The following is a 25322-nucleotide window of genomic DNA, read 5'->3' as shown; positions in this document are numbered from 1 at the left end:
GCTTTGGCTAGGAGTAGCCAAAGGCCATGCCTATCAGGAACTTGGAGATTTAGATGATATCTTTTGTTAGTCTTCTACTGGACTATGGACTCTACCAATTCCCAGGGACAATCCCGTACTGGCCCGTGATGCTAGGATGTTTCCAAGGATGAGGTGGCTGTGAGCAGTCATCTTCTGGTACCAGAACTTGTCCTGTTTTGTGCCGTTTAACTGCAGCATGGTGCCATAGGTCTTACTGCAGGTGAGCAGGGTCTCTTGGTAAGGTGAGCACTGTGGTGCAGCAGCTGCTCTGCTTGCACGGGGCCTGGCTGGGCTATTTGCTGCACTGTCTCTCAGAACACCGTCTCATGGATGGGCATGGCAAGACTCCTGCTCAAAGCCACAACACAATGGCCAGATTTCCCTGTTTTCTTCCTTCTACCTCCCAACAGTTTATTATGAAAAATTCAAATATACTTGAAAGTTGAAAAATTATACAGGTAGAGTAAACACTGTGCTCTATTTGCTTTAGCAAATATTTGTGTATCTCTTCATCAATCCATCTTATATTTTTCTTGCATTTCAGAGTAAGTTCAAATATTAGTTCATGGCACCCCTAAAAATCTTTATTATATAATTAATTAAATTTCAATATTTGTTAAATTTCATCAAAGTGAAATTAAATGTAGGTATAACTTACAGTGAAAGGTAAAAATCTTAAGTGTACCCTTGGAAGAGTTTTGATAACTGTATCCAGTGTGCTAACTCAAAGCCCTAGAAAGATGGAGAACATGACCATCATCCCAAAAAGTTCCCTGACTTTTCCTCCTATTCAGTCCCTCTCCTCTCCAGAGGCAACCACTGTTTTGATTTTTTTCATATGGTTGTTATTCATATTCGTATAAGTAAAATAATAAATAGTATGCTTTTTGGTGTAAAACTTCTTTTGAGAGTTATGCATGTGGATGCATATAGCTTGTTCCTTTTTTATTACTGAGTACTGTTTTTATTACTGAGTATATTTAAATGAATATATCAGAATTTGCTCATTCTTCTTTGTCAAATATATGTTTAGTGAATATTTTCTCCTAGTCTCGGGCTTTCTTACTTATTTTCTTATTGGGGTCTTTGGACAAGCAGAAGTTTGTCTTTTGATGAAGTGTATCAACTTTTAGTTTTATAGTTATTACTTTCTGTGCTCTGACTTAAGAAATCTCTACCTACTCCCCAGTCATGAGAATCTCATTTTATTTTAGACCCTTTGAAAGCTTTAATGTTTATATGTATGATCTGTGTCAAGTTAATTTTCATGTATGGTGTGCTAGATGTCGAGATTCAAGTTTTTCCATGAATATATATAGTCATTCCAGCTCCATTTGTTAAAAGCACTTTCCTCAGTGGACTGCTTTGGAGCGTTTGTCAAAAATGACTATGTGAGTATGGATATGCTTCTGGTCTCTGTTCGGTTTCATTTATTTATTCCTTGGTCCTTATGCCAGTCCCGCGCTGTCTTGATGTCAGTCTTGAAGTTAGGTAGTGCAAGTCCTCCAGTTTCCTTTTTTAAACATTGCTTTACATATTCTAGGTCAGAGGTTGGCAAACTATGGCTCCCAGCCAGATTTGACCTGTTGCCTGTTTTTATATGGCCCACTTGAGTGACCTACTGTCGTTTGACATGAAGACTAAGTTCGATTGTCCCCGCTCTGCCCCTGCTTCCTCCCTCCCCCACAGGCAGCTGCTGATACCAAGTGGTGGAATCTTATCTGGGAGTTATGACTCAGTCACCTTTGGCCAGCTGCTCAAATTTCGATGACTGGGCTCGCTGGGAGGACAAGAAGGAGCACTGTGATCTGAATGTCACTGGGACAGAGAATGAAAGTGAGCACAGTGGTTATTCACATGATCTGTTTCTTTTATCAGTTTTGATGAGTTGTATTTTTCAGGGAATTTGCCCATTTCATCTAAGTTGTCATATTTATTGACATAAAGTTATTCATAATAGTCCCTATTTTGTAATGTGTATAGGGTCTGTAATTTTGCTTTTTATTATTCCTTCTCTTTACTCTGGGTTGTTTACTCTTTCTTAGCTTGTTAAGATGAAACCTAAGATCATTGATTTGAGAGTTTTTTTTCTGATATTATCATTTTAAATTAATACATTTCTTTCTCAGCTCTCCCTTAACTGCTTGGCACAAATTTTGATATATTGTATTTTATCCTTTAGTTCAAAATGTTTTCTGATTTCCCTTGTGATTTCTTCTTTAACCCACGGATTATATAGAAGTGGTTGTTTAATTTCCACATGTTTGGGGTTTTTCTAGGTCTCTTACTGTAATTGATTTCTAATTTGCTTCTGTCATTGTCAGTGAACATTCTCTGTATACTTTCAACCTTTTTTTTTTTTGAGGAAGATTAGCCCTGAGCTAAAATCTGCCACCAATCCTCCTCTTTTTGCTGAGGAAGGCTGGCCCTGAGCTAACATCCATGCCCATCTTCCTCTACTTTATATGTGGGACGCCTGCCACATCATGGCTTGCCAAGCGGTGCCATGTCCGCACCCAGGACCTGAGCTGGTGAACCCCGGGCCGCTGAAGTGGAACGTGCAAACTTAACTGCTGCACCAGCGGGCTGGCCCCAACCCTTTCTTACTTTTTGAGACCTGTTATGTGGTCCAGCACATAGGCTGCCTGGATAAGCATGCTGTGTGCACTTGAAAAGAATGTGTTTTTGAAGTTGTTGAGTATTGTGTCGGTTAATGGGTTTGTGATTGGTAGTGTTGTTCAGATCTTGTAGGTCTGCTTCGTGATTTTGTCTAGTTAACTTATCAGTTGTTGATAAGGCAGTTAGACAGCTGATTGTGGATTTGTATATTTTTCTCTAAATGTGTCATTCTTAGCTTCAAGTATTTTGAAACTGTTATTAGAGACTGACACATTTATTATTATGTCTTTCTGATAATGGTGTCATTTTATCGATATAACGATATGTTGTCTATCTTTGGTAAAGATAGCACTTTTCGAGGAAAAGAATAGCTGATATTTATATTGTTGTTCTTCTGTAGTGAGAGGCCATTTTGAAACTCTTCGTTTTCCAGAGTGTGATTTTGATATACCTATGTGCGTGTTTTGTGTGTGTTTTTATCTTTCTTTGGATTTGCTGAGCTTCTTGAATCTATAAATTTGTCTTTTGTCAAGTTGGAGAAATTTGACCATTCTTCTTCAAATAATTTTTCTGCCTCATTCTCCCTCAGCTTTCCATCTGAGACTTCAACTACATGTATGCTAGACATTTTGATATTGTCCCACAGGTTCCTGAGCTCTGTTGATTTTTTCCCTCAATTTTTCAGATTTCTATTAATTTGTGTTCAAGTTTACTAATTAGTTTTTCCAATCTCCAGTCATCAGATTGACTAATTTCTCTTTATCCCCACCTGCCTCTTCTGTTATCTCCAAAGTCCAATTTTTTCTTTTTTGGAGTTATTGTGATACTATCTTTTCTGGCTCTAGAATTTACATCTGGTTCTTTTCTATAGTTTCTGTTTCTCTCTGGATATTTCATACAGTTTTATTCATTGTAAGCATGTTTTCCCTTTTTTTGTTTGGTGAGGAAGATTTGCTTTGAGCTAACATCTGTTGCCAATCTTCCGCTTTTTTTGCTTGGGAAGGATTGTCGCTGAGCTAACATCTGTGCTGGTCTTCTTCTATTTTGTATGTGTGTCACCTCCACAGCATGTTTTGGTGAGTGGTGTAGATCTGTGCCCAGATCCAAACCCATGAACCTGGGCCACCGAAGTGGGACACTTAACCACTACCACAGCCTTGAGGCTGGCCCCAGCATGTTTTCTCTTCTACTCTTGAATATAGGTATACCAGCTGCTTTAAATCATTGTCAGCTAATTCTGAAGTCTTTATCATCTCAGATCTCTCTTCACTGACTGCCTTTTATTTTGGTTATGGGTCACACTTTCCTGTTTCTTTATATATCTAGTGATTTGGGATTATATCCAGAACATTGGAAATTGTAGGTTGTAGAGCCTCTGGATTCTCTCCTTTTTTTTTTCCTCTACTACTTCTCCCCAAAGCCCCCGCAGTACATAGTTCTATATTCTAGTTGTTGGTCCTTCTGGTTGTGCTATGTGGGATGCCGCCCCAGCATAGCCTGACCGGCGGTGCCATGTCCCCCCAGGATCCGAACCAGTGAAACCCTGGGCCGTCGAAGTGGAGTGCGTAAACTTAACCACTCAGCCATGGGGCTGGCCCCTCTGGATTCTCTTTGGTTCCTCCAAAAAGTATTGGTTTTGTTTGTTTTGTTAAGTTTTTACTTTAGCAAACTCTGCTTCTCCTGGTGGGTGCCTGCTCAAATCTCCGCTCAGTTCTTTTAGTCTTTAATTGAACTGCTTGCAGACAGCCCTGCATATACATGGGTCAAGGATGAGCCAGAGATTTGGGCAAAGTTGATATGCGTGTTTTACTGCTCCTACTCTGACTCTCTCCCTCCTTGCATTTACCCTTCACTTTCCAGTTGCTGCGGTTGTGGTGAACTCTGTCTCTAACCTTTAAGATTTATGGATTTCTCTTCAAGTTTTAGCGGCTCTGCTTAACATTGGCTGGGCCTACTTTTGAGTGATGATCTTTAAAAAACAGCAAATACCTACTGCTGTTTCTTTCTTACAAATGTTGACTCCTCTCCAGTTTCTCTTTGCTTGTAGTTGCTCTCTAGTGTCTTCTGATAGTTTTCATAATGTGTCCAGAGCTTATCGTTGTTATCTGCTGAGCTACTCTGACATTACTGGAGGCAGACCTACTCTGCTTGCCTTTTAAGTCTTTTTTATTCTCTAAGTTTCCCCTCCAGTTACTTAGTCCTATGCTCTCTCACCTTCTTTCTTTTCTTCCTTCTCCCTCCCCCATCTCTCAACCCAGTCAGTTGTTAGTAGTTTCCCAATATCTGGATTTTGCCGATTCCATTCATGTACTGTCAGTGTTCTCTGTCATCTCAGTTACCTGTAAGTCAATAGTTGGATCTAGTCATTCCCTAAGATTCACATTTACTTGGGGAAGGGGGCAGACCCACTTTCATAGGTTGGCTGGTGTGTTCCTTTATGGAGAGGTACGTTTTGTGTGTGTGTGGAGTTATGTTAGCAGCTGTTAATACTTGATGCCTACATCCAAGCCTTAATGAAGGCATGTAAAGGGTGATATTCTAACTTAGTGATCCTACAAGTGCAGTTTGAGGACCTGTGGGGGATCCTTGAGACCTTTTCAGGTCAAGAAAATTTTTAATAATTCTAAGACTTGACTTGCTGTTTTTACTTGCATTCTCATGAGTATACAGTAGAGTTTTCCAGAAGCTACATAACATAAAAATGCAGAAGCAGATGAGAAAACAGCTGTCTTCTGTTTAACCAGGTATTGAAATTTGCAAAAATGTAAAACAGGGCCACTCTTTTCACTAATTTTTTGTTACAGAAAATATAGCTATTTTCATAAATAAAAGTTATTTACATTAACCTGCAGTGGTTTTATTGTTGTTCTTTTTTAAGTACATTAAAACTACTCATAAATGTATCAGTAGATATCTGCACATAAAACCATTTGTGGTCCTCAAAATTTACCTGTTTTCAAAATGAGTTAGTTCCATAGCATCTTCTGACGGTGACCAATTAGGGTTGTTTTTAAATCTCATTATGGAATTATTTATTTGATATGTTTCAGTCACTTGCAGTTATTCTTATTGATGCTCAAATTTTCACTTTTGAACAATGAGATAATCTGTTTTGGAAAACACACCTCTTCTGCAAATCTCACGCTTACTTAGAAGAGCTTTACCTGAATATTTCTTTTTCTCTATTTTTTTAATAAACCAGTGAGCCACCCATGTATTTGCGGATGTTTAAGGTAAAGTAAATGTTTCTTCTCCCCTTCATGATTGATTTACACAGAATATGGTACAGATCAGGCTTACTTCAGAGGCTTGCTTTGCATTTGGGCTGGTTTGTGTCTCTCTGTTCTTTTGCCAAAGGCTTCATTCCCAACCTTAGTCAGCTGTCTGGCAGATGCATGCCTTCACTCACCAGGACAACCAGACAATAGAGTGTCAGTACAAATCGGTCACTATCATTGAGCCTTAGATTGACCTAAACAGTGAATGAGTAGTGTTCATGTTAGAGGCGGTTCACTAGTATTGATGCTATCCCTAGACCGCCAATAATCCGCAAGCAGTTCTTATTTCATATCAAGGCAAGTAAATAAAACTCTCGTCTTAATATTCAGTTCTGAAGGAAATACGATCAGACCAGCTTGCCCATTCTACTCACTTGCTCAGCTCCTCATTTGTTTTAGTTATAGTCTAGAAAGTGTAAAAAATGTAAAACTTATTCTGTAGAGACAGAGAAATATAAACTTTGGTTAATTTTTCCCTCTTGGCAGGCTTGCTTATCAGATTTATACTATCTTTGGCAATGAGAATGCTTTGCTTTAAGAGGCTTCACGAATTAAGTTTAGAACAATTGGAACCAAACATTGGTGGGAATTTTTTTTCCTTTTTTGAAAATGATTGTAAAGTTCATCTAAAAGAACAGAGAAGTAAAACTAGCTGGGAAGAATTTGTAAATCAAAGAGTAAATGGGATTGGCTCTACTTAGATATTAAGTATGTCTCTATATTTATAGGCAATAATTTGCAATATAAACTTGTAGTAATTACCACAATCTGAAACTAGAGCAAGAATAGGCACAGATCAGTAGACTAGATCCTGAGATATACTCTGATATTTCTGTATATTAAGTCTGTGTGTGAAGTTATTATAAAATACATGAAGTTCAGCAGTCCATTGTGGAAGACATTGGTTATTCAATAAATGGAGAGTCAATTAGAATGTCAACGGACATGGTGTACCAAATAGATTTGAGGAAAATTTTAGAGTTAAAATTTAAAAGCCATAAAAATGTAGAAAATAGTCTCAAAGTATCTCCCTACAAGAGACTCATTAATCCCAAAGGGAAAAAGAGTGACTATTATGGAGAAATCTGGCAGGTGTCATTTTAACCAAATAATCAGAATTAACCAGGAATGGGACAAATCAATACCATATGTCTCCTGATATGATTCACTAAGAAGGATACATGACTTATGTGATATTCCTTCCCGAAATGCATAACATGAATTTATTCATGGGAAACCTAAATTAAGGAACATATTACAAAAAAACTGGCCTGTACTCTTCGAAGATGTCAAGGTCATGAAAGACAAAGTCAGACTAAGTAACTGTACCAGATTAAAGGAGACTAAGGAGACAAGACTGTTATGGATTCTGTACCAGGAGAACCTTTTCCTTTTGCTATAAAGGACATTATTAAGATAACTGGCTAGTCTGTGGTTTAGATAATAATAGTGTAAAATGTTAATTTCCTGATTTTGATAATTGTCCTATGGTTATATAAAAGAATGTCTGTATTTTTAGGACATAGACATTTAAGGGTAAAAGGTTTATGTGTCTGAAGGGTTCGGAAAAAGTTTTATCTTAAGAGAAAATGGTAAAACAAATGTTAACATTAGAGACTCTGGGTAAAGGGTATATGGAACTTCTTTGTACCATACTTGCAACTTTTCTGTAATACAGATTATTTCATAACTAAATAAATGGACAAAATAAATTGTAGTGTTTAAGGATGTATATAGTTGGGGGTGGAGAATAAAAAAAAAGAAGTGATTACCATAAAAATTAATAGAAAATATAGCTGACTGTATTTAACATTTAAATGTGTAAAGACTTTATAGACTAAAAGCAATGGGAAATTACAAAGTAGAAATTGATTAATTTAGCTAAAACATGGAAACTTGTAAAAGACATAGCAGACAAAATTAAAAGGCAGAGCAATTGTTTTGTTACTCATACAGGGTAATTTGATAATTTTTCTCAAAACTACTGTGACTTCACTAATATAATAAATCTTACATTTATAAAGCTCTTTATAACTTAGAAAGCACATTCATGAATAAATGCGTGTGGTTGGGGGCAAGGGATGCTTACCAAGCTCAGGCTTCTTGCCAAAGGAAGAAAGGAGAAAGGGTCCCTGCCCTGGGAAAACCACAAGACACACAGCTGATTGGACCAGGAATGGACACCTAACCCTAGGGGCCAGTGACTAATCAGATCCTCTCTTTTAAGAAACTGAATTAAGGTTCACAGAAGCTGGATTCAAATGATGAATCACTAAGACTGAAAAGGCAGTATTGTAATTGGGCCGTGTGCAGTCTAAGAAGTACACAGGAAAAAAATTGTACTAAGGTAAGCAAGTGCAGGGAGTAGATTTAGCATGAGAAGCGAAATGATAGACTGTGTGCTTGGGGCCTTGTGGAGAGAGGGAGCTTAGGAAACAGATACTCAGACAACCTAGGTCCCAGGTGTCTTCCTGTGTGCAGCCCCGGTTCCTATAAAGTTTTTGTTTTCTTGAAATGTTGTTGTATGCTTCCCATAAACTTGTGTCTGGGTTTTGTTTTTTTACAACCTTTCTGGAACACAATTCTTTGTGACATTAGAGACATTCAATGAAGTAAGGCATGAGAATGTGCTGTGACTTGTGTATACTGCCTTTTACTAAGTCTCTATAGTAGGTGCTTGAGTTAGAGCTACTAGTCTCCTTCACAACCCACAGACATTTGCAAGTAAGTTTTATTGTTATTTCCACTGCCTTTAATTTCTCTCTCATGTTCTAAATATTTCCTTCTCTTACCTTTTGTATTTTTTTTTATACTTATCAACGTGTTAAATATGTATTAATCTTTCCCTGAAACTTACTCTGGTACTTTTTCTCCTTTAGTCTCAAGTGAATGGGTATGTATAATAAATTGGCCCTTAGATAGTCCTCACTCCTGGAAGGTTCTTCCTCCAGGGAAAGGCTGCTTTCATTTTATGCTCATCTCTGTTATTGCCCAGGCACGTTATAACACCTGCCTCTAAAACAGGCTTTTGTTTATTATCCTATTTAAATCATTATTATTCTTGGATGTTAGGATGGTATCATAGTAATAAGTCCATGGTTGCAGGTAAGTCAGGGGCCAGCAAACTTTTTCTGTCAGATAATAAATATTGTAAAATAAATATAATAATGGGTGAGATAATAAATATTAGGCTTTGTGGGCCGTGCATACATCTATGTCCAGCCATAGACAATAGATAAACAGGTGGGCGTGGTGTTCTAATTAAACTTTAACTACAAGCTCAGGCCGAAGGCCAGATTTAGCTGTGAGATGGAATTTGCTAACCTCTGGCCTATATACAATAGGAGAATTTGGATCAGTGAATTTATTACTTCCAAGTGAATGACTTGGTTAAGGTAAATTTTCTAGGTCAACATGAATATTTTAGGTGGAACGAAGAAAAAAGGTATTTTCTATTGTACAGATATTCCAGGGATTTTAGGAAGTTGCTTTCACTCATTCACAAAATATTTATTTAGTGTCTACTATGTGTCAAACACTGAGAATACAAATAATGGTGAATCAGAGAAAAGGTTCCTGCCTCATGAAATTTACATTTAGAAATTGTGAGAAAAAGGGTGTGAAAATAATATGTTGTGATAATGTGTATCTGAGGTATGGTGTAAATAAACAATATGTTGTGATAATGTGTATCTGAGGTATGGTGTGGGAGATGCTGCCCCTTTGGATTGGATGGTCAGGGAAGACTTTCTGAGGGGGCCTGTGGCTGGAAAGAGTGATGATACAAGATGAATTTGAAGAGTTAATCAGGGCTTATTTAGTGGGGCCTGAATAGGCTGTGATGAAGAATTTGATTCTTGTGCTAAGGAAGCCTTTATAAGGTAGTTTGTGCTTAAATTAAAAAGAAAAAAGCAAAAAAGGATTAAGTGAGTTGGATTAATTAAATAAATTGGATTTGATATCTCATAAGTCTGGTATTCTTTCATGTATGCGTTTATGTATCCGATTCGCAAAGGCCCTTGGTATCTCAGTGATCTGCACATTTAGCTTGTGTGTGCCCGTTTTCAGTGACTCAGTTTCGTATGTCCTAATTCTTGCATATTTTATAAGACCATATTTTAAGGTGGAGTATACCATACAGTCCTCAAAAGATGTATGTAATATGCAGGACTGTCCATTTTTCTTGCATAAGGCATATCGATAGTGTTTTTTTCTGCAAGCGTATAATGAGTATATATCCTTTAGATAGACCATCACTGAGATACCTATCACTGGTGGTCTAGAGATATCAGCATAGGCATGCTAATGTAGGCTGGATGAGTTTGGGAAATGTTAATTACTTGTTTTTCCACTTGTTGACTTGAGCCATGACACATATTTGAGATATTTTTCTGATTGTGGATTTTTAGGGCAAAAAACTGTTTCCTCCTTTTGGGGCAGAATAATATGTGTTGATGATAGAATTTTGTCTCGGTCCTTGGTAACTCTTTAGAGAGCTTCTAGTGGTGTTTCCTGTTTGTTAATATTTACTTCTCTTCAATTTATCTTTCTGCTTCCAAAAAGTGGATATTAGTTGCCTGGTCATCAATTTTTCAATTCTTTGTCTCCTTTGTTTATTTTTCCCTGTATTTGATGGACAGTATTATCAGATGCTGTAATTATATCTTACATACAGGAGGAGGCAGTGATCCTCCATCTCTCCACTAATGAGAGAAAGGGCAAAAAAGAGTCTGAAATCTGATTGGATGTATATAGATTGGCTAATGAAAAAAGGATTCTCTAATTCCAAAGCATCCTTCTGTCCTTTCTTTATTTTTATATTTTCTACCTAGAGGTTACAGAGTCATGTCACGTTGTTGATTCTTTATATCCTTTTTGTGAAAATAAGGATTTATCTGAATAAAGGTAAATATCCATTCTAGCAAGTTTCTGTGCTATTTTATTGCCCTTGAGAGGATTACAAAGCTATAGTGTGTCATCCCTACTCTTATCTATTTTCCGTCTGAAGCCTGACGCAGCAGTTTTCTTACCCTTCCTTTTACATATGAATAATTGAGAATTGGTATGGATGCTTCCTTTTTTTTTTTTTTTTTAAAGATTGACATCTGAGCTAACATCTATTGCCAATGTTCTTTCTTTTTTCTTCTTCTTCTCCCCAAAGCCCCCCAGTACATAGTTGCATATTCCGGTTGTAGGTCCTTCTGATTGTGCCATGTGGGGCCCCGCCTCAGCATGGCCTGATGAGCGGTGCCACGTCTGCACCAAGGATCTGAACTGGTGAAACCCCGGGCCGCTGAAGCAGAGCACGTGAACTTAACCACTCTGCCACGGGGCCGGGCCTGGATGCTTCCTATTTTTGATGTTCATAATTGAGTTTGTTAAATTGCTTGCACTGCACATATTTATCATCATGATTTGGGCGCTGTGCTGGAGAGCTTCCATCTGCCCTTCTAGCTCTTGTCTTTACCCTGCTCTGGCTCCAGGCAGCTGGTTTGTCTGGACCTGCAAATGGGTTTTCTTGCCTCCTGGCTTCTGGTTGAGTTCAGTTCGTGTGCAACTTTCTGTCATCCCGTAGAAGAAAGGAAGGAGGGAGAAGTTAGGATATTTTCTTTCTTAACTTCTGCCCTGTGGGGTTTCTGCAGCCTGGCCGCATTCTTCCGTTGAAGGTCATGGCTGCCATCAAGGAGCTCTCCTTGTTTTAAAGTTCTGCTGACTTCTTTCTCCCCTCCTCCTTCATTGCCATTGGGTGGTGTTAGGCCCTGCTGTAACTAACTCTGGGATCCTGTACTCTCACTTGTGATTTCATTACTGCCTCCCTATGCTTTATAAACAGTCACTTCATTAAACTTTGCTCAAACCAACCAAATTGAGTGTGCTGTCTGTTTCCTATGGCAACCCTGACAGATAAGTAAGCTTTTAAATATTTTAGGTTCTGTAAGTGGCTATTATGATTGCAAATCTGAAGTGGATTAGCACTAGAATAAGGAAAAAAAATTATTTTGACAATTTCATGAATTTATTCTGTTGGCTGATATATGATTTTATTTTTAATTCCTCTAAGATTTGGTTTTGAGTATTATCACTCTGTTTATTGAACACTTAATATGGCACAACTCATTGTTTTAAGCATTGTGGGGAATTCAGGAGTAAATGAGACACATGCTCAGTAATTCTAGTATGAGGCAGTTTGTAACGAGTTTCATGTGAGAGGTACAAAGTGCTATAGAGTTCAGAGGAGGGAGATTATTCCATCAAAGACCACTTTGATTCTGTCCGCAGCAAGAATGAAGGGAGACCCACAGTTTCCTGTGTTCCTGGTGAGACCTCCACTTCCCAGTCCTTGCTTACCATCACCACCACTGCAAACCACTTAAGAGAGTAGGCCCAAAAGTAATAACTAGTACTATTTAAAGTTTGACATATGTGCCTCTTATGAGAGCAAAGCGTATAGTAATTCATTTAACCCTTTCAGCATTCCTGTGAAGCAGGTTCTGTTATTAAACAGAGTTGGAATTCAAACTTAGGCAGTCTGGTTCCCTAGTCCAGGCTCCTTACTACCACAACCACCGCCTTAGTCTGCAATTATCCACCTGCCCCAAAGAGATTATCAAAACTAATTCCATCATGTGCGCAGCCCTTTCCAGTGATGGCTTCTAGGTATCATTCTTGCTCCTCTGTGATGTTTCTAGTCCGCCAGCACCATGCTCCTCATGTCAGTAGATTTTTATCACCTGCTGTGTCTTCTTGTTGCAGTCATACCAGCCAGCCCCCCTCATTCGTTATAGATTTAGCCCCTTACATGTTTTTTCCCCACTAGTATTAATTATTTCTGCCAATCCCAGTATCCATGTAGGTAATCCACATGATTATCATAATAATAGATAATTTGGCTTCTTGAATTCCTTGACCTCTTATCTCCAATGATCCTTCATCCTATTTTAGACTTTTTATTTATCCGTTACTGTATCACCTCTCAGGTTTTTTAAGTTCAAGCTTCCTCTTCTCCGACCACCACTGCTTCTCTCTTCCTAGCTCATTCCCTCTAATTTCTAACTAACAATTTTGGGACAACCATTAGACCCTCCAGTCCACTGACACTAAACTTCTTTGTTGTCCATATCCTCATCGTGTCTTCGTTTTTCTTAGCATTGCTTAGATTTCATGGACTATTGTTATAACCACTCCCTTTTAACTCCTGTGCTGTTTTACCTGACTAAAGCCAATACTCTGCCTACTTTGAACCTAGTAGCCAGATGAGGCTGGAGGAAAAGACGCAACTATTCTCACTAGTTTCACTTTAAATACTCATGACTACAAGGCCTCATTGCTGCCTGCAGTCTTAGTCAATTCACTCTCCCACTCTCCTTCAATTTTGAAAAACCTTCCCTTTTCAGTTGATGGTGTTTATTATTTTACTTTAAAAAAAATTAAACTCAAGCAGAAAAGAGAACTTTATACTTTCCTGTAAGCAAATCTACAAACCTGAAAGAGTAATTTTAGTAGAATGGTGGGAGCACGAAGCCAGCTTTTAAGGGACTAAAATGTGAATGGGTCATAAGGAGATAAAGAGACTGTGACATTTTCCCAGATTTGTCCCTGGAACATTGTCTCTCTTAAATGAATCTTGCCCAATAACAGGTTAGTGGCTAAGTAAAATGGAGAAATGCTGAAAACTATGTAGTATATATATGGAAAGGAAGTTTCCATCTCCTGGCCTAGATTTTACTAAAGCATTGGTTTTCAAACTTTGGCCTATTTTGCAGTCACCTAGAGGGCTTGCTAAAGCATGGATTGCTGGGCACCACTTCCAGAGGTTCTGATTTCATAGGGTTGGGTGGCTTCTGAAAATTTACATTTACAACAAGTTCTTAGGTGACACTGATGCTGCTTGTCCAGGGAATTGGGGAATCCCACTTCGAGAGCCGCCACTTCACTTGAGTAAGAATTCAGCTTCTGAGAGTGGTAGGTATGGTTAAGATTTTGAGCAACATAGAAAATAGCTATTGTTGGGTAACATAGAAGTAAGATCTCTGTGATCTGTCTTCAACCCATCTCCTTCTTATTATTTATTTGTATGTTTATTATTTATTATTCATTAATTGTTTTTAGTTTAAAAAATTGTACATGGTAGTTAATAGGGATTTTGAAATACAAAGACTAAATGTCGTAAAGTGTCCTGAACTAATTCTGTCAGTTGTAGTTAATAATCTTTTGGCTTTGGCAAATGACTACCATGTGTCTTGTTTTCTTGTTTGGGAATTTTTAAAATAGAAGAATTAGAAATTTCCAATCCTTCCTTTATAAATGTAATTGTAAAGCCACAGAATCTTTTAAAATTACGTTTTGGGAGAATCATTAGTCAGGTTTCTGCCTAAGGAGAGTCCCATGTGGTTCTTTTTGAGTAGCTAAGTATTCCTTGGAGAATCTGGGCCTCTCCAGGATTTACAGTATTTCTGGCGGTAAGTTGCATTACCATTCTGGTGTCTGCCCTTCTTGAGCTTTGCTACTGAATATTTTTATAACGAGATTGCATCTTAGCCTATGCCTCACGTGTGTCAGCTGTTACTGCTTTAATGACTATAGTATCTGTACTGAACCCGGAGTGGGAGGGAATCATAAGAAATGTTGTTTTGAAACATGCTTGGGGTACATGATAGGAACGGAAAAAGTTGCGTACTGTTTCCTATCCTTCCTTTTATTTCTCCCTTACCCACTTTGTGAGCAGGTAAGATTGACAAGGATGCTTCTTTTCCTTCTCTGGTTTCTCACATCTTTGTCAGGCTTTTTGAAGCTAGATACTATGTTCTTTTCACAGTTTCATAATTGGTTATTCTTTAATATAATTTTGGAAACTTGTGGACTTGTTTTTTATAGCTTCACTTGGGAATAATTAATTACAATAACTTGTGCATATTTAAAGTATACAGTTTGATGAGTTTTGACATACATGAAACCATCACTGTAATAACAAGATAACACACATTTTCGTCATCTCTGAGAGTTTTCTTGTGCCCCTTTGTAATGCGTTCACTGATTGCTTTCTGTCACTATAGACAAGTTACATTTTCTAAAATCTTAAAGGAATGCAATCATACAGTATATACTTTTGCTGGGGGCAGGGGGTCCTGACTTCTCTCAGTCAGCATAATTATCTTGAGGTTTATTCATGTAGTTACTTACATTAATAGTTTGTTCCTTTTTATTGCCAAGAAGTATCCTTCTTGGATATTCCAGAATTTACCCATTTACTTGTTGATGGATATCGGAGTTGTTTCCAGTTTGGAGTTATTATTAATAAAGCTGCTTTGAACATCTGTATACAAATCTGAGTATGGACATATGCTTTTATTTTTCTTGGGTAAATACTTAGAAGTGGGATGGCTGGGTCATATGCTTAAGTGTGTGTTTAACTTTTAGGAAACTGCTGACTGTCTTCCAAACTGTTTATACCATTTTACATTCTTGAGAGTTTCAATTGTTCCACCTTCTCACCAGCATATGATATGGACAGTCTTACTTTGTTTCAGCCGTTCCAGTGATGTCGGTGGGTAGCTATGTAGTGGGGATCTCAGTGTTGTTTTAATTTGCATTTACATGACTATGGTGTTGGGCTGCTTATTTGCCATCTGCATATCTTTCGTGCAGTTGAGTTTTTTTGGTCTTTTTTATAATTGAGTTAGGAATTTTTTGTATATTCTGGATTCAGATTCTTTCAAATTCTTAGACATTTTGCTAATAGTTTTTATCAGTTGGTAGCATGCCTTTCCATTTTTCTTTTGTTTTTTGAAGAGCAACAGTTTTTAATTTTGATGAATTTACTCTATCAATTTTTCTTTATAGCCTTATTTAAGCTCTTTGTTTCTTATTTGAATTCTGCATCATTTCATTTCTTTGATTTATCTAAAAAGTTAAATCAGATTCTCATTTTTAGCAATTAGGAAAAAATCATAGGAGGCAACTATAAAGCTAGCGTTGCATCTGCCTTGTATTTTTGTTATTGTTATTATACTTTAGTAACAAATTGTTTATGATTCCAGTACTTTTTGTTTGTTCTTTCTGGTTGATTTTTAAACCTGTTAAGGATGTGTGAAATTGCTCCTGGTCTAGTCTGTTTTATGGGGTGAGGGAACTGAGGTTCATGAAGGTTACATGGCTTTGCTGATGGCTTACAGTTATGATCATTCCAAGAGCAAAAAAATCCCAGGTTCTCTCAAATCCTGTTTCACTATTTGTTTTCCTGTGAGGTGCTGTTCTTTATGATGCTGTTGCCAATTCCATTTTAATGTTACCTATTAAAATACATTTAGTTCATTTGTTGCTGCTTCATTTCTCATTATGATAAATATTCTCATTTAAAACAGTCTTAAAATTAAATGGGATAGTTTTCTGAAAGAATCGTAATTTTCCCTTTAATTTCATTGAGGATGTTGATTTTAACACTTTTTTTTTTAATTCTTTCCAAAGGTCTGTAAACAGATTTGGCTAGGATTATTTGATGATAGATCTTCAGCAATTCCAGACTTCAGGGATCCACAAAAAGTGAAAGAGTTCCTACAAGAAAAATATGAAAAGAAAAGATGGTGAGTGAATAGTTCGTATTGAGAACAAAGGCTTCCTAAATCACAATAATTATGGGTAAGATTAGTCTGATAGAACGAAGGAGAGGGGTAGGTAGGTAAGTAGGTAAGAAATGAGGGAATAGGTAGGTAGATAAATACCCATTATACTTTGGCTTTTTATTGGATTTTGTTTCTTTTGTTTCTTTTTTTTTTTTTTTTTTGAGGAAGATTAGCCCTGAGCTAACTGCTGCCAATCCTCCTCTTTTTGCTGAGGAAGACTGACCCTGAGCTAACATCCGTGCCCATCTTCCTCTACTTTATACGTGGGGCACCTGCCACAGCATGGCGTGCCAGGCGGTGCCATGTCTGCACCCGGGATCCGAACCGGTGAACCTTGGGCCGCTGAAGCAGAACGTGTGCACTTAACCGCTGCGCCAGGCTGGCCCCTTGGATTTTGTTTCTAAAAACATTATTTCTACTTTATCTTAACTCATCTGTGTCTAGCAGCAGCCTGTTCCTTATAATTACCAGGCCTCCTACCCCTTTTTGGAAAGTTAGGGATCTGTCGTTCTAATCCTTCTCTAGTCCTGTTACCTTCTCTAGACATTTTTAGTTTATAAAGCCTCCTTTTTTAAAGTCTTCATTCATTTATCAAGTATTTATTTAGTATCTTCTATGTAGTAGGCACTATGCTAAAGCTCTTGTGTAGTAATCCATTTACTTAATTGTGTCTTGCAATAAGTCTTTGCTCAAAACATCCCTTGCTTCTGTTTTACTACCTGGTTAAGAAGGGAGCATCTGTCTATACTCCCTAACTCAATTCATCAGATGTTAATGTTTAAAAAGAAATTAAAACAGGTTGGACATATGGCTAGTAAGCCATTTAAAACAGAGCAGGGAGTATATCCTTACAGCCAGTGTTCAGATACTTTGCGCTCTCCATTTTTAGTTCTGTGAGCACAATTTAAGCCAATTTACTAAGGCTCATTAACAATGAACTCTTACTTATCAGTATTCAATAGCGTATATGTCTTTGGGGGGTTAAGAAGGTGAGGGAGGGAGTGACAATTAGATGGAATAATAATGAGGAAGTAAATGGCCTCTTGTTTCCTGAGGAGCTGTATTTTAACCCAGAGAGTGATATATTCAAGAGCCTGTTTTGGTCCTGAGGGAATATGTGCTGTGGTTTATGGGTGAGATAGTTCTCCCTTCAGTCACTGAGCACATTGGAAAGACGTAGCTCTGATTTTTATGCTCTGCGAACTTTGCATTCTAATTGTTCTCTAGAGGAGACTACTTTTTGCAAGGCAGGATTAGCTAGGGCTATATTCAGTGGCATTAGATACATTAAGTACGAATATAGATAAAAATGTACCAGTAAAATTTTAGTTCAGGAAAGAATAAAATCTTAGAAGGTGGGGTGATAGTAAAAACATGGTGTGATATAAATGGTTCCCTTAAAATGAAGTGTATACATTATCCTTTTATCATTTCAGTTCTTAATTTCCTAGACCTTCCACACTGTAGTTAAGGGCGTTCTTTTTGCATATCCCTAGCTTAATTTTTGATTTTCCCAACAGTTTTACTTTTACCAACTCAGAGTGTTAGTTTGGATAATAAACCTTAGCTGAGATTGAGATAGTTTAGCTTCAGTTAGCAAGAGAAAAAAGTGTGTGAGAATAAGAGTTGATAAAACTATGGATTCTGCCTGCATTTAGAATAATAGTAATAAACAATAATAAAAATTAGTCATTCAGACCATAACCCAAGTAACTGTAAACCTCAAATAATTATAATTCATACTATTTTTTTTCTGTTCTGAGAAACAGGATTGTAATAACAAGAGTGATAAAAATACAGACTTTAATTGGTGGGTGGGCAGAGAGAATGACCAACACTCAGGAGGGCCAGGACCTGTGTATTTTAAACCTATCTTTTTGCATACCTGTGACTTGTAACGAGAGAGTAATGCAGTGGGTTTTAACGTGACACAGGCACTATCCAAATGCAGTCTCCCCAAAAATCCTCACTGAAGGCAACTACACTTAAAACAGTGAGGCTGTTGTCATCCAAAGGGATTCTGAAATTGTTCTTTCGACCAATTTTCAAACTCACTTCCTATGTTATATAAGCTTAGCTTACTTTTAGTCAGATGAGTCTTTTGAACCAAGTACTGTTATCTGGTTTTATCCTTTGCTAAGACTTGGCTGTACTCAATCATTGGTATCATCAGTGACATGTCAAATTACGGGAAGGCTTAACTGCCTGTATTCCTTCATGTATCTCGTCATCTCTCCCATTTATTGGAAAAAACAAAGCAGTTTTATTGTTTGTGGTTATCTTATAATTTGATAATAGCTAACACTTATGTAGCTAGCATCTGTACCAGGAACTCTCCTAAGTGCTTTACAAATGTTAACTTGTTTAGCCTTCACAGCACCCGTACCTCGATTTTATAGGTGAGAAATGGGAGGCACAAAGAGTTGAAGTAGTTTGCCCTAGGTTTCATGGCTTTGAGTGGTGGAGCTGGCGTTTGAACTCTGTCTCTGGAACAGACGGGTGCTTTTAACCGCTCTCTTTTCTTACTTCCTCTACCTGCTTGATATGGATGGTGGGGAAGAGGGCAGGGTAGGACAAAACCCAGAAATACAGAGAGCGAGAGCTCTTACGTAATCCCAGCACTAGAAATGAGCAGTGCCAGTATTTGGGTATTATATTCTTACTGCCTTTCTTTCCTTCCTTTACGCCCTTCCTTCCATGAATCCTGTATTTACATGACTGAGATCAAACCTGAAAGACCTGTAAAGTATTATGGCCATCTTTCCATTTCGAAACAGAGTTCCCGTGTAGTCTTATACAAGTTTAAGCAGTGTTGTGGTAACATACATCTACATGTATCTTATCCGGTTAATTCCTAAGGGTGAGCTTCTGGAAGGGGTATTTCTGGGGCACAGAGTGTACCTATTTATGTATTTTAATAGATAGTAACAAAATTTGTAAAATTTATACTCAGATCAAATGCGAATGATATTTTAATTTGCATTTTTATTAGGTTACGAGTGTTTTCATTTTATGTCTCCCTTTGTGAATTGCTTCTGTCCATTTAAACATTAGGTTGTTGATCTTATTCTTCCAGATTTGTAACAAGCCCTTATATTTTAGGCTATTAACTGTAATATAATAAATATTTTCCCTTCCTTCTGCTCTGTTTCCAAATGATATTTATGATCTTATCATACTTTAGGTTTTAAAAACTAATAAGTACAGTGTTAGCTATTCACCATGATGATTAATTGTAGGTCCTGTTGTTTTTAAAAGAAGTTATTTATTATACTGTATTTATTATTTGAGAAAAACTGTAAGTAAATAATTGTAAGAAGTTTTGTTAGTTTTTATTGCCCTTTCTCTTTGAATACTTCAAGTAAGTGTAGTCTTAAGCTATGAATTCTAAGAGGGTTTTGAAATAAGATTAATGACAAAACGGTCTTGTACAAAATTAGAATTAAGCTTAACATTTTTGAGTGTAATATTCCCTCCATTTTTCTTAGTTAACTGCCTGTTCAACTTTTCATGTGTTTTAGGTATGTTCCACCAGAACAAGCCAAAGTGGTGGCGTCAGTTCATGCATCTATTTCAGGGTCCTCGGCCAGTAGCACAAGCAGCACACCTGAGGTCAAACCACTGAAATCTCTTTTAGGAGATTCAGCACCAGCACTGCACTTAAATAAGGGCACACCTAGTCAGGTGAGTAGTCTTGAAGTGTTTGTAGGGATTTCTACTTAAGGAGGATTGAGTATCATGAATTTGAGAATTCCTTAAGACAGTAGCGTAACCCTGTATACTAGTGGCATTATGTCCTAATGATTAATAATACATTGAAAGATTTTTGGTTAATAATACAGTAAGAGTTTTGTATATTTTTGTTGTTTTGCTCTTGCTACTGTGAGTTTGAGTTCTCCACAGCTTTGAAATATATGCAGGAACATTGCTGTAGCTGTCTGTCATGTAACACAATTAGTAAAACATGAATCTGTGGTCACCATCAGAGTTAGAACAGTGTAGCCTCTGTGATGTATTTTCACAGAAAAGGATTTCTCAAGCAGCAGAACTTCCCCCCATGCCTGATTGTGAAGCATGTCTATCTTGGAAAAGCAGGTGGCTTTGCATTATGTGCCTTATTCTAAAAAACTGAATAGACTGAAGTCTTTCCATAAGTTGGTACCTGGAATTTGTACTTCTGCATTTATTACAGTTTACTGAGCTGTGACAAATCTGTTACTATGTGGCATTCCAAGGTCTATTCTACACAACACTGGTTCTGAGGCATGGTACTATTTGAATTAAATCCCACTTCTTTAATAATGCACACTAGGGCATCTGGATAAATTGCTCCATTTTCATAACAAGTTTGAACAATGCAGAGAAGGGTTAAGTCAGTATATTGAAACTCTTCCTACGTATCAAGGATGTTCTCTGAAAGCCTTATCTCACTGTCTTAGCAGTAAGTCCCTCTTGTGTCATGAGGTATATCAGCTGTTGTAATTACATTTCTTTGCTTTTGATTCTCTACTTAAAATTGAGAGATAGTTTAGGAATAGATGTTGAAAATTTGTGCTTTTCAAACAATACAGTACTCAAAACTACAGATATATAATAATAATAATAATCTTATAAACTGTGCTTTAAGCTTGGTGAATTGGAAATAGTGTTATCAAAATTTAGTAGATCTGACTGGAAACTCTTTATGGTTAATATGTGGTTTATAGTCCCCTGTTGTAGGTCGCTCTCAAGGGCAGCAGCAGGAAAAGAAGCAGTTTGACCTTTTAAGTGATCTTGGCTCAGATATATTTGCTGCTCCAGCTCCTCAGTCAACAGCTACAGCCAATTTTGCTAACTTTGCACATTTCAACAGTCATGCAGGTAAGTGTTTTTCCTGAGAGCTTTTGCCAGAGATGTGTATAAAGCACCAAGAAACATCCATTCTTTTTTAAACCTAATATCAGTAAACATTCTGTTGAGAATATTTGGTCCCCCATAGCTATTGAGGTGTGATGTAATCATGTAACCCTGGGGCTTTTTCATCGCAAAAGAGATTATACTTAATGTCAGATATTAACATGACCTCTTTCCACAGAAAAATGGGAAAAGACTTTTCAGTTATTTTTTTACACTTTTATTATGGAAAATTGCAAATATTCAAAAGCGATCAGATAATATAACCTTCGTGTACTCACTCATGGCTAATCTGGTTTTGTTTATCATTCTGCTCATTTCCTCCTCATATTGTTTTGAAACAGATTTTAGACATGTTACTTTATTTTTAAATATTTTATATGTATCTGTAAAACAGAAGGACTTTTTTGTTAAACATAACCATAGTAGTATTACCACTCCCTAAATAATAGTAATAATAATTCCTTAGTCAATGTTCAAATTTCCACTCCAGTTCTCACACATACACACACACACACAGTCTGGATCTATTATGCAAAATGGGGATATTCCAAATTTATCGTTCCTTCATTTATCAGCTGAAAAACTTCTTTACAAAACATTGGTTATCCAGTGGTATAATTAGTATAGCAAAGTCAATATATAATTGATTCTGATCAGTCAGATACTGGAATGAGTTGATTCCTTAGCATTTTTTTTTTTTTTTTCCTTTTACTCCCCAAAGCCCCTCCTGTACATAGTTGTATATTCTTCGTTGTGGGTCCTTCTAGTTGTGGTATGTGGGACGCTGCCTCAGCGTGGTTTGATGAGCTGTGCCATGTCCGCGCCCAGGATTCGAACCAACGAAACACTGGGCCGCCTGCAGCGGAGCGCGCGAACTTAACCACTCGGCCATGGGGCCAGCCCCGATTCCTTAGCATTTTTTAATGGTGACCTGTTTTTTCTTCAGTATCATTATGAATTCATAGATTTAAACCTTTGATGCATCTCAACTTTGTTGTCATTATTATCTTCCTTTGTCCCATCTTTGGGCTGGGAATATCTTCCGATTGACTCCTGAGGCTGTAACTCCCTTTTTTATTCCCAGATTTAACATGTTTGTTATGAAGATTTTAACGCACTTCACCAAAAGTTAGAAATTATGGAGTTTTATTTTGTTAACGAATATGCAAATATTGCAGTTACCTAGGTACCATTTAAAAATTGATTATTGAAATAGAGATGGATTCATTTGTATCTCTCTCTTATTGTAACAGTAACAGTCTACTAGACAGTGAAGTGGCATAATGTAGTGCAAAGAAATGGGCTTTGGAGTCAGAATGTCCTGAGTTCAGATGTTGATCTTGTCCCTTATTGTCGTATAACCTTGGGCAAGTTACTTAACATTTTGTATTCTGTAAATTGGCTTTGATAACTTCCTAACTGGTGAGGAATTTAAGGGGTTTAGCATATAGAAGCTACAATAAATATTGTTTTTCCTTCTGTGTCTCTCACACGCACAACACATACCACATATATGTTGTTCGTATATATACACACATATATATATACGCACACAAGTATGTATACCTATATGCATTTAACACATAGGATTGTACTCTATATAGAGTATATTCTAGTTGTAGGTCCTTTTGGTTGTGCCGTGTGGGACACTGCCTCAGCATGGCCTGACGAGTGGTGGCATGTCTGGTGAAACCCTGGGCCACTGAAGCAGAGTGCACGAACTTAATCACTTGGCCACAGGGCCAGCCCCTGATTTTATGTTCTTTTACTCACCTCTGAGATTGTGATACCTTTTTTCCTTTCCTTTCCTTTCAATTTGACAATCTGGCTTGTAGTTGGATAGTAATGGTATAGAATATATCATTCATATATGGACACCCCAAAATGTGCCATTTGAGATAGTTTGAAAAATTGTAGAAAAACTGCTCTTCAGCCTCATTTCTTTCTAGCAAGTATTAAAGGAACTTTTTTGTTTCAAATGTTAATAAAAGCATTTTCTAAGGACATGCTACAGAAGGAAATTATAATGTAATTTAATGTATATTTGTGTGCATCTGTGTTTGCTTTAAAAAGGGATCCTAGGATGAAGAAGATCTCTTTTTCAGGAGAGATTATACTGAGAAGAGTAGAAGTCAGGAAGCTTGGTTGTTGGGGCTGTGGTAGGTTTCCCTTCTCCTACATTAGCTGAGCAGCAAAAGCCCAGAAAATGTGGAGAGCCTCTTTTCCCTTCACCCTCCAGGTGGGAAGCCAGTTCCCCCTCTGACCAGACAGGAGCCCCAGCTCTCTGTTCCCACTCTTGCTTTTGAATGCAGGCAAAAAGAGTTGGTAGAAGAATCAATGAATATAGAGTTAGCCTTCTGGATTTTATGAATATTCTGGATTTATCTCAATTTTAGGTTTATTGAAATACAATTTAAAATGACTGACTACCAAACTTTTTTGTAAATTTTCCATTTATTTCATGTTTCCTGTGTGTTTTTGTTTTTAGTGCAATTTGTGAGTATTCACTGATCAGGGAATTAATGTTAAACTTTTCTGTGTAGCCTGTCACTGCAGGTCTGCAGACTGATGTAATTCGTACCATGGTTGCACTCAGGCTTTTGAAAAACAGCTCCCTGAAAATCTTCTTTGAAAATAATAGCCATCGTTTAATAGTAGAAAATTATAAAGAAAAATAAATGAAACCTATGATTTTATCAGATTGATAGGAGATAGAAGATCTTAACTATTTTGTCTCCTTTTTACGTATAGTGGAAATGGTAAGATAGATGACTCTATGAGGAAATAGGTTAATAACTATGTAGATTAGGTCAAGTTGCCTAAGGGTAGTAGTTTTTTAGCCTGAAATTCTTTCTTATTTACAAATGACTACTCAAACCGCCTTTTTAAAACTTCATTTGATTGCAGGAGAATAGAATATATATGCATATTGCAAGAAGCAGCTAATAAAATTACTCATTTAATTTCCCTTCTAGTATAGTTGATGTCATCTTTTACATTTTACTTTGCAGTAGATTTTAGGTGTAAATCAGTGTCATGGTTCAATTCAATCTGAAATGTTTTTTTCCAGAGCCTTTGCAAGCACTCTGAATCTTTATTTTTCCATATATGGTTCACAGATAAAAGTTATTGATAGCTGAGTTCTCGCTCTGAAATTCTTCTTCTTTTTTTTTTTTTTTTTTTTTTAGTAGTAGGTGAAAATTTTCGCCTGAGCAGATTGATGTGACAAATGGGAGCTTTAATAGCAAATGATAATTATTCAGATATGCCAGTCTGGTTAGCATTGTTTTGTAGGGAAACCTGTTCTTTTGCAGATAGTTTAATAGCTTAAAAGCTGGAAGTCTTTACCTTTCATCTGAACATTCTGGCTAAGATGGTGTATGTGGTTGTCTGTCAGCGGTGGGATCATTGTGTTCAGGAAAAGTCATCTACAGAAATATACATGCAGTTAAAAAACATAATTTACCTACAGAATGTAGTAGTCATTCTGCCTGGTAATAAACATATCACCAAACCTATGAACTGTAAACTGCAGGTGATTTTTGTCCCACCTTATACTAGGGATGTCAAATTCAGTTGGCTTGCCACCCGGTTAACCCAAGTGAGTGATATTTGGAAGTGTGGAAGGAATTGTGGGGATGTTAAAATTTCCTGTTGCCACATGGAAATATAGATTTAGCATTACTAGTTATATTGATTTTCTTTTAAGAAAATCAAGAAATCTTGTTTAACGTGAAATGTTGTCTTTTTAAACTTTGGGAATTGACAAAAAAATTTAAAATATTGTATAGGTGAAATAAAGTGTATTTGTCAGCTGAATTTGATAAGGGATGTTAGTTTCCATCCTCTGGTCTCTACATTTATCTTTGAGTACTTGTTTCTCATGGAG

At 37.1% G+C, this 25322-nt stretch overlaps 1 protein-coding gene across 25 annotated transcripts in view; it reads left to right on the top strand.

Annotated features, from left to right (window-relative positions):
• AGFG1 (ArfGAP with FG repeats 1) overlaps positions 1-25322 on the top strand; it is a 73715-nt gene that overhangs the window by 27405 nt on the left and 20988 nt on the right. For all 25 annotated transcript variants that reach the window (XM_070489568.1, XM_044751197.2, XM_044751195.2 and 22 more), the window contains exons 3-5: positions 16383-16498; positions 20059-20221; positions 21244-21397. In XM_070489568.1, coding sequence (XP_070345669.1) covers positions 16383-16498; positions 20059-20221; positions 21244-21397 — 433 coding nt within the window. The remainder of the gene's footprint in view (positions 1-16382; positions 16499-20058; positions 20222-21243; positions 21398-25322) is intronic.

Source organism: Equus asinus, chromosome 19 (assembly GCF_041296235.1).
Source record: "Equus asinus isolate D_3611 breed Donkey chromosome 19, EquAss-T2T_v2, whole genome shotgun sequence".
Classification (NCBI taxonomy): Eukaryota; Metazoa; Chordata; class Mammalia; order Perissodactyla; family Equidae; genus Equus; species Equus asinus.
The sequence above is the reverse complement of the archived record's forward strand: the minus strand, read 5'-3'. Positions and strand labels throughout refer to the sequence as shown.